The sequence below is a fragment of the Penaeus japonicus genome, unplaced genomic scaffold, assembly GCF_977035675.1.
Source record: "Penaeus japonicus unplaced genomic scaffold, GWHDUDI00000001_assembly GWHDUDI00000024, whole genome shotgun sequence".
Classification (NCBI taxonomy): domain Eukaryota; kingdom Metazoa; phylum Arthropoda; class Malacostraca; order Decapoda; family Penaeidae; genus Penaeus; species Penaeus japonicus.
The window spans coordinates 6,276,823-6,286,822 of record NW_028234426.1 but is presented as its reverse complement, the minus strand read 5'-3'; the positions used below and the strand labels follow the sequence as shown (position 1 = coordinate 6,286,822).

At 30.4% G+C, this 10,000-nt stretch overlaps 1 protein-coding gene across 4 annotated transcripts in view; it reads right to left on the bottom strand.

The window, feature by feature from the left end:
- Window positions 1–283: 283 nt before the first annotated feature.
- Window positions 284–10,000, bottom strand: part of LOC122249182 (transmembrane protein 198) — a 117,684-nt gene continuing 107,967 nt past the window's right edge. For 2 of the 4 annotated variants that reach the window (XM_086550610.1, XM_043009848.2), the window contains exons 7-8: window positions 9,890–10,000; window positions 284–5,631 (exon numbers count right to left, since the gene is read on the bottom strand). The exon at window positions 9,890–10,000 is cut by the window's right edge and continues 23 nt beyond it. In XM_086550610.1, coding sequence (XP_086406736.1) covers window positions 5,428–5,631; window positions 9,890–10,000 — 315 coding nt within the window. In that variant the 3' untranslated portion in view covers window positions 284–5,427. Of the gene's footprint in view, window positions 5,632–9,686 lie in introns of all 4 variants that reach the window. The other 2 variants (XR_015192164.1, XR_015192165.1) reach the window with 2 other exon arrangements.

The window sequence follows — 10,000 nt, the reverse complement described above, 5'->3', positions numbered from 1 at the left end:
TCACTTCTTAAATTCCTTTCATATTTCTGTGAAATAATTCAGCTTTTTTCTCTATTAATACAAGAAAATCTTGCCATAGCAATGCATACTTTTTTTACGGCAAATTTACCTAAAATAATTGAAAAATCCCAAGGATGTGATATTTGCAATATATCACTCTGGATCAAGACCATCAACACTTTCATAAAAATATAAATTCTGGTGGCCTTTAGGAGTAAGACATTACATCAAAGTAATATAAAAACAGAATTTAGAAAATACCAAAGGTAATAAAAAACACATAAATTAAAACATTGTTATTATTGAAAGAGCACATGATGCAATACAGTACAAATACCTGCCTCTGAAGAATTGCACGTATCAGCTTGTAAGAAATGATTACATAATGTACATACACTGACTTTTCAAGTTATACAAAACTGTGTTCCCTTATATAAACTCTACATTCATACTTAGTGATATTACGAGGACAGTCTGAGTAATGGCCAATATTTACAGTGAGAAGGAGCCAATCATTCAAGAAGACTTCAACACAATCCATGTTTGTAGGTTCTGGTGCAGTATTTACATAACTACTTTCATCACATCTTGTGCTTATCTCTCTATAAGATTCCAGCAACACAACATAAGCGTACTGATGCACTTTACTCTCACCAGACATTACAGACATTCATTGCATCACTTCCCTTCTCCAGAGGCTGTGGGGCACGGGATGTATTAATATTCAATTTTGAAGACAACCATCCTTGATGAAGCTAAAAACCAGATATCAGATTGATTTGTAAGCCTCATGTAACCCATTCGCAATGGCTGTTCAAGACTGTGTGTTGTTGTGATATATTAAATCCAGTTATATCACCACAAAAGCATACAAAGGGAAAGTAGCAACTGGATCCTGTTATAACTATGGGCCAAGCAATCTCTCACACTTAATTTACAAAATAACACAAAGTTCTACCATACTGAGATGGACTTGATATAGTCATGAAAACGACTGGCAATGGAAACACTTCCTGCACTTTGATAACCACTTCTGATCTGAGAACTAATGGCAGGCACAGGACGTCACTGTTCGTCACCAGAGCTTCGGTTAACCGTCTGACAGGTACAGGGACTGAATTCCAACTTTTCACCAGTACATTCATTGCGATCAACTATTGTCATTCGTAGTCCACTGAAAAAATTTATTATGAAGATATGGCTTCTGATTCTGATAATGAGAGTGGATTAATGTGCACATTACTTTATCTTACAGTGGAACTGTTTATAGCACAATTCACATGTTTACTGAATTATCAAAAAAGACTACAAGTGATATGAGCATGACCAAATTTTCATTTTCAGTAATACATTTGTATAAAATGGATATATCATTTCCTTCCTCAAATTCGAGAGAAAGTGATAAATATCTGACAAAGTAAAAATCTTGAGAAGCCTCAAAGTCTAATTTACAATAGCTGAATAATACCTGTCCAGAGGGTAAAAGTCTCAAAATTAATCCATCTGGGTTCGAGCCAAATCTATGCGTCAAATATCGAAACTTTATACAGTTAACAAAAATGTCCATTAAATTTTCTACATTTATACATTACTACAACCATACTGATATCATTGATATGAGGTAAACAACAACTGATTACGTAGAATCTATTTAGTACTAATGAGCTATGACTTCATGACATTTGACTGATCTCTCAGTTGTATTCTTAACCTCTGCGCTTGGCTCTCGCACACAACATAAGGATGAGACTCTCCTGGCTGTTACGAACAAAAAGGAGAGTATGATTGAGTGATGCTAAAACATACATCTCACGGAGTATGTGACGAAAACCTCTTGTGGGTACGTTCTTATATACGTTGTATGTTCGGCAAACACTGACTGGAAAATCAATGGAGCTTTTTCGGAATTGAAACACAAAGCACCAATTGATCTGTTCAACATTTTTTTTTTTCTGTGTTTATCCCCATGAGTTGGCCGTATGAATCATAACAAGTATAATACATGTATGAAAAGAAGGGAAAATAAAAAGAACAAGAAAAACGCTGAGCTTTGGTTCTGCAAGTGACACTCACTGAACGGAACTGATGCATCTTGAATACTGCAATGCACCTATAGTGGCCTTCCCTCGAATTTATGGCAGTGATGTAAATACTAAAAGAAAAATCGGGATTACTTTGACTATGTTAACATTAAGACTACACTTTAAATATACCGGTACATATGACTAATTTCTGTTAAATATTGAATGCAAACGATGATTACTTCTGCAAGGGCTCGATATTAAATCAAAATTGCCTCTTGGTAGAAATCTCCTTGCATTTACCGCTTATAACAGAAACTTTGACAAGAAAATACCTCGAAATCAAAGCCAAACAACCAAGCTATCAAGACTAACTTCAATGAAACGGAAATGTATCTCGCACATAGAAAAGTATAAAATGCAAGTGAAATGATTTAATAATAATAATAAGAGTTAAAAAATGAAAAAGCATTACAAAATAATGCTGTCTTTGGTGGGAAATGCGACAAGAGGTTTTATATCAAGAAAGGAAGGGAGATCAATTTCATGGAATAAAAAAAATAATGAAGATAAAGATAGACATAAAATAATAATGATAGGATTCTAAACTCATTGAATGCATCAGAATAAGGAGATCTGGCAAGTGCAACATGTATAACTCCAGAGAGTTTCCAAGATTCATTTAACAGTAGCACTTCGAGCTACATTAAGAAAAAAAAAAAAAAAATTAATAGATGAATTTATTTAGAAAAACCTAGATAATAATGATTATAAAATTGTAGTACAAATTTTTAGAAAATAAAAGAATGTCTTAATGAACCTTTTCCACACCTTTTGTGATAATAGCAATACATATTTCATTAACTCTCAGTTAAAGCAATATCATAAAATAAGTGAACACACAAGGAGTATATTTACCATCACATAACAAAAGATCTCCTCCTCTATAAATTAAGAAAGCAAAACATGCGACCATGTCTATAATACAATCATGTATAAAAAGAAAATACAGTTGAGAAAAACAATAAAGACATATTTGGCCATGACAGATCATCGGCATTTTGCAACAAATCACACAATATAGTCGGTTTTGGGAAGCCAGGAAATTCCTTGGGGAAGAAAAGGTAAATATACCCCAAAGCAATAAGCAATATATCTACTTGTCTTTTTCTTTCTTCCATTTCTATTTGTTTCTTAGAACGTGGATATCTGATTATCAAAATCGTTACTACAGCTATTCTTTTGCTGTTGTTGTTCTTCTTTATCAAAAAATAAGACATGTAACATGATACGAGGCAAAGTACTGCAGCGAGAAGATGATCGTATTGTTTCTATGATTCCTGACGCTGGATGCCCCAGCCTAGGGCAACTCTGGTGGAGATGCGATCGTCTGAAGCAAATCTTGTTCGTAAGAAAAACGCAAACGTCATCTAATCTTTGTCTATGTGGTCAAAAACTTACAGTAATGGCTTATGACCCCCTATACATTAATAGGAGAAAAAACTATGCTAAAATCCTTGACCGTGCTATACCTTCTGCAGCTTTTAGTAAAATCTTGTGTGGAAAAAATAAGACCTTTTTGTACAGCGATATACTACTTGGACAAATATTCTCATGTTGAAGGCCCTTGTCACTGAATAACTACTGCATTCCATGGAACAGAATCACCCGCTGAATCTCTACGATGATTATTATAGTCTTAGAAAAATGGTCTGTTCTTGCTGCAGTCGAGAATGGGAGAGTATTCTAGCAATGTGTTTGAGGGGGAAATTAAAGAGTCCCAAAACTGGTGACAAAACAAATGTTACGAATACTTGCTGGTCAAATCCAAACAGACAGGAATTCACAAAACAAAAAGAATCAGGAAATGTTATTTCTTCCGAGACGTAGGTCCGTAAAAAAGGGAGAAGCAGAAAGAGAGAGACACAGGTACGACAAGAAGAAAATGTTTACACTGCTTAAAAAACGTTTTGAAAGACTTCCGACATAATCAGGATTTGATAATGATGCACAAAAAAAAACAAAATATATAAAATGAATGGCATAACATACATAAATAAGTTGACAAAGATCAAATCATGTCAACCATAAAACATTAATGGAAAGACTAATACATCAATACAAGTTACCGAGATACAACTATTGTCAATACTTAGATATATAATAAAAAAAAGACAAAAAAAAAAAACAAGAATAATTACTCCAGACACAAATGCTTAAAGCCTTGAATAATGCCATTTATAAAAAGGGTAGCCAAATAATATAACAACATTCCTATAAAAGACTACAATCTTACAGAAAGACATGCGGCAGACTTGTGCTGTGCTTGTTCATCCACTCTTTGCCGTTGAGCTTTTTGTTTGGGAGTCATTTCTAGCTAATGCTTGAGCCATTTCTTTCCACTGAATGATAACAAAGACAAAACAAAAAGATAAATACAGAAGTAAATGGAAAGAAATATATATTCTATTGAGAGAGAATGTACTAATATTCTCTCTCTTTTTTTCTTTCTTCTGGAATGATTGGCAATTCCTTTTTTTTCTTTCTTTCTTTCTGGTTGACTTTTTTCAATACATATTGTAATACTACTGCCACATCTTCACATCACTTAGCAGTAGAGTGACAACCACAATGAGAGAGTTTGATGGTGAACCTCCCCTAGAAATGTCTGTGTTCATATATCCTCTTTTAAAAATTAATGGGGAAAAAATGGGGAAAAAATATATAAAATAAATCACTAGTCATCATTGCCTCTTGTGCTTTTTTTGAGCTTTGATGAGCTCTATTGTCATTAAAAAAATGGTTGTTTGTATCGATGACTCCTTGAAATTAAGCTTTATCTTCACTGGAGTTCAAAAGCAAAATGATGTTCATTTCACTGACCTTAAAACAAAACAAAGAGTGAGTCAAAACTATCCCAGAACATAAAATGGTGGGAATCTCTTTTTTTCAACTCGTATCCCCTCCAGTAAAATGTCTGCATTGAAAGACTCAAAGCTATAGTCATGTCACATAACAAAGGGGGTACACTTATGATGCTTGCAAACTACAGCAAAGCTCTGCTCCTGCAGGCAGGTGAATACAACACTAGTCTGGTAACTCTGGAGTATACACATACATCCATACACTCACACAATCACACTTTCTATATACTGTATTATCACAATGATAGTTTAGAACTATACCATTGTTTCTCAGTCTGTTTTCTTTTCTTTTTTTTCTTTTATAAGGGAACTAGTTGTAATGTATATAGAAAGCCTTCCCATCTCAGTTCTTTATGGAGCAATTTATATATATCTTTGCGGTCACTGGTGCATGACCTCGGTCTTGCTGTCCTTTGTTCTATCTGCCGACTGGGAAGAGTTTAGACATTCCCACAACAAGTCTTCATCCGTCACCCGACACGCTAGTGCATTGTGACGCGGGTCATTCTCGGGGGTTCTGGTGGAGTGGGGGGAGGCTGAGAACCCCCTGTTTCGTCCTCGCTCTCTGTGAGGGGTGCCAGCTGGGTGTGCTCTGGGGGTAGCATGGTGGTGTGCGTCGAGTCTGATTGGAGGGTTCCGTTGTCCCCTGTCGGGTAGGCCTTCCGCTGGAGACTCTGAATGTATTCCTGTTGGGGAGAAAGATTGCAAAATCTTATATGCCATCTTTGCCTCTCGTTCAACTTGAGGGAATAGGAGGAGAAGAAGAAAGGAGATAGAATGAAAGAAGGGTAAAAAAAAATATATATATATAGAAACTTCATCCCTGTCAAGCATCATGGAACAGATTTTGCTTTTGCTCAATGGCAAATAAAAACAGGAAACTTCTAAACTTTATCTCATCACAAAAACTGCACAAACTGCTGTAAGTATGCTTCAGATTCAAGTCTATCAAGATAACAATTCATAATTCATGAATGATCTTATTAACTGATTGCAAATTGCCATATATATATGACTGATCTGTAAAAAGACTTCAAATTGCAGCAGCTTCTATCACCAATTCTCTGTTTTTAAAGAACTTTACACCATGTCTCTCCAAACTATCTAACCCAAAGAATATCAAAGTATTGTAGTGACTGCAGGGAGATGCTTACAAACACGATGATTGACTCAACACAAGGGAAACAGTAGTTACCGTTGCGCCTTACCTTCTTTGACCTCTTTTTCGCAAATTATTAACTCCATAATAGTGTTTGGAAACCTTGACTTCTACTTTTGGAAATCTTTTAACAAACATCAATGGGACGGACTAGTTGAACCCCCCCCTCCCAAAAGAGATTTTAAAAAATGATATGGGGGAAAAAAATTAAAGCATTAGCAAACAAAGAGCAAAATCATCAAAGAAAATGGTAAATGATAATGACAAAGACATACTGATCTATAAAGCTCTATTTACAGATAAGCATTCAGGTTAGCAACACACATCTATGGAGTGTAAAAAAAATGAACAAATAAACTATATAAAAGCAAAAAGATTTTAATAACGTAAGTGAATCAAAATAATGTAAATGAAGTTAATATATTCAAGACATGATTTACAGAAATAAGTCGAGTCAAAAGCAAATCTACGGACACAGCAACGGCACATAAGCAAGGCAACGTAAGTCTTTTGTATATCTTAACTTTGGCTGCATTTTGGAAGTTTGAAAAAGAAAAGGAAAAAATGAGGTTATTCATACAGTCATACATTCTCCCATTCATAATAACTTCATGAAAAAAGGAAAATTAAGCAAAAAGAGAATTATCTTAAATTCTAAAGAATTTTTTTAAAAATCCACATTCCAATTGGGGAAAAAATTAAAGCACATGAAAAATTCTAACAAAAATCAAAATGGTGAATATAATGAAAGTCATCACTCAGTAAATTAGCAAATCTAATCAATAAAAAAAGCAAAAAAAAAAAAAAATCTAAATCAAAAACTTATATAAAAATCACAGAGACAAAACAGATGTGATTCTTTTTTTTTATTAAAGAAATAAAAAGGTGAAAAATGTATATATTTCTATATCTTCATCTTCACCTTTCAACACAAAAGAAATACATGGAAAAAAGATAAATAGATAACCTTAGTGAGGCATTAAACTATTCTATTGTCATTAAAAATGTATAGTCTTTTTTGTGTGAAAAATAAATAAAAGAAAAAGAATATCAATGATAATGATGATAATAACAATAATAATCATAATAATCATAATGATAATTATAATAATGATGATAATAATAATAATAATAATAATAACAATAATAATAATAATAATAATAATAATAATAATAATAAAAATAAAAATAATAATAATAATAAAAATAATAATAATAATAATAATAATAATAATAACAATATTAATAGTAAAAATAACAGTAATAATAATAATAATAACAATATTAATAACATTATTAATAATAATAGTAATAATAACAATACTATTAATAATAACATTATTATTAATAATAATAGTAATAATAACAATACTATTAATAATAACAGTAATAATAACCATAATAGTAATAATAATAATAATAATAATAATAATAACAATATTAATAATAATAATAATAATAAAAATAATAATAATAATAAAAATAATAATAATAAAAATAATAACGATGATAATAATAATAATAAATTTAATAATAATAATAAAAATAATAACAATGATAATAATAATAATAATAATAATAATAATAAAAATAATAACAATGATAATAATAATAATAAAAATAATAATAATAAAAATAAAAACAATAATAATAATAATAAAAATAATAATAATGATAATAAATATAATAATAGTAATAAAAATAATAATAATAATAATAATAATAATAAAAATAATAATAATAATAAAAATAATAATAATAATAAAAATAATAATAGTAATAAAAATAATAATACTGATAATAATAATAATAATAATAATAATAATAATAATAATAATAATAATAATAATAATAATAATAATAATAACAATAATAACAATATTAATAATAATAACAATATTAATAATAATAACAATAATATTAATAATAACAATATTAATAATAATAACAATAATAACAATAATAACAATAATAATAATAATAATAACAATAATAACAATAATAATGATGATAATAATAATAATAACAATAATAACAATAATAGTAATAATAATAATCATAATAATGATGATAATAATAATAATGATAATAATAATAATGATAATAATAAAAATAATAATTATAAGGAGAAGAATATTAACAATTAAGATAATAATATCAATCAAGATTAAAATGATAACAATATTAATTAAGATTATAATGATAATAATATTAACATGAATCTTATTACTACTATTATCATCATCATTCTTATTATTCTTGATAACAATAATAATAATAATAATAATAACAATATTAATAATAATAATAATAATGATAATGGAAGTTTATATAAATAATTATACATATCTTGCATAGTAGTAGAAGCAATAATAATGATTATTTTATGATAATAACAGCAACAACAACAACAACAAAAAATAATAATAATAATAACAATAAAAGTAATAATAATAACAATAAAAGTAATAATAATATCAATAATAATGATAATGATGATGATAATAATAATAATAATAATAATAATAATAATAATAATAATAATAATAACAATGATAATGATGATAATAATAAAAAATACTATAATAATAACAACAACAATAATAATAACAATAACAATAATGGTAATCATAATTTAGTAACAATGATAATAAGAACAATGATTCTATTTCTAAAACTGATTAGATGAAATGCAGCAACAAGGGACTAACTTCTATGTCAAAACTGTATACATTCATACTCACTGACACAATTATTCTAAAACTATAAAGACACAAAGCCATTATTTTTGGAAATCATTAAAGAAATGATGATTATGTCCAGATCTACTTTAGCCTCCATTTCTTTCTGGAGTTTTCGAGTCGAGTTAAGTTGGTAGACACGAAAGAGAATTTAATGTGCGAGCAGCCAGAATAATGGCTCGTTTGGATCTAGTTTGAGTAAATCCATTTGTGCGTCTTTTAACGTCATCTTTTGCAAGTTTGTTTTATGCAGCTTACCTCTCGGAAATTCACGAGAAGAGGAAATAATTTGTATTGAGGTATTTTTCTGTTTCGAGACTACAGCGGTTGAATTTATGGTGTTCTTTATCACTGGCAGATTACAGTGACTTACTTTTGGTAGATAATATTTTTCTTCTCTCTTTTTTTAAATTATTTATTTTTTCCAATGTCTTTTTTGGAATTTGCTCATCATCAGATCTAGACATATTCTATACTGCTTCTGATTCTGCATACCAACGATGTCAATCGATATTTCTGGGCTTTTGCGAATGTTGCAACACATCATAGATATTCACCACAAGCACCCTGTAATACTCAAGCTCATTTTATATACTTAGTTTACATTTTTTTTCTTTTCTTTTTTTGAATAACCAATTTTCTCTTTTTTGGAAAAAAGTACAAAAAGAAGTGAAGAATTGAAAGCAGAGACAGAGAAGCTCTAGGAAAACATTGAGAATGAACAAAAAGAAGAAGAAGGAGAAGAAGAAGTAGTAGTCTTATGTATCTAATATTTAGTGATTTTGTTATATCCAATGAGGTCTTTAAAACTCACAACAATGCTGAAGAAGATGGTCTGTACCTCACCAAGGAAGATGTCATAGACTGTAGAGGGAGGCAGAAGGCAGTAAACATGACGTTAACAGGGTGACAACAGTGCATACCTGGACACTTGCATTAGACGACACAACCACCAGTTAGTCCCACCACCGCGTATCCGCCAGACAGACACTGCTAAGCCTCGCTAACAGTGGTATATCTGAGATCGGACACTGGCATATTCACCTGGCTGATGATGTCCCCGTGAGCAGTACGAACTTGATACAAATACCGGTATTTCTTCTGGCGCATCTCAGCCCGGGCCTCTCGACTCCTCATTCGCTGGAGGTTCACACT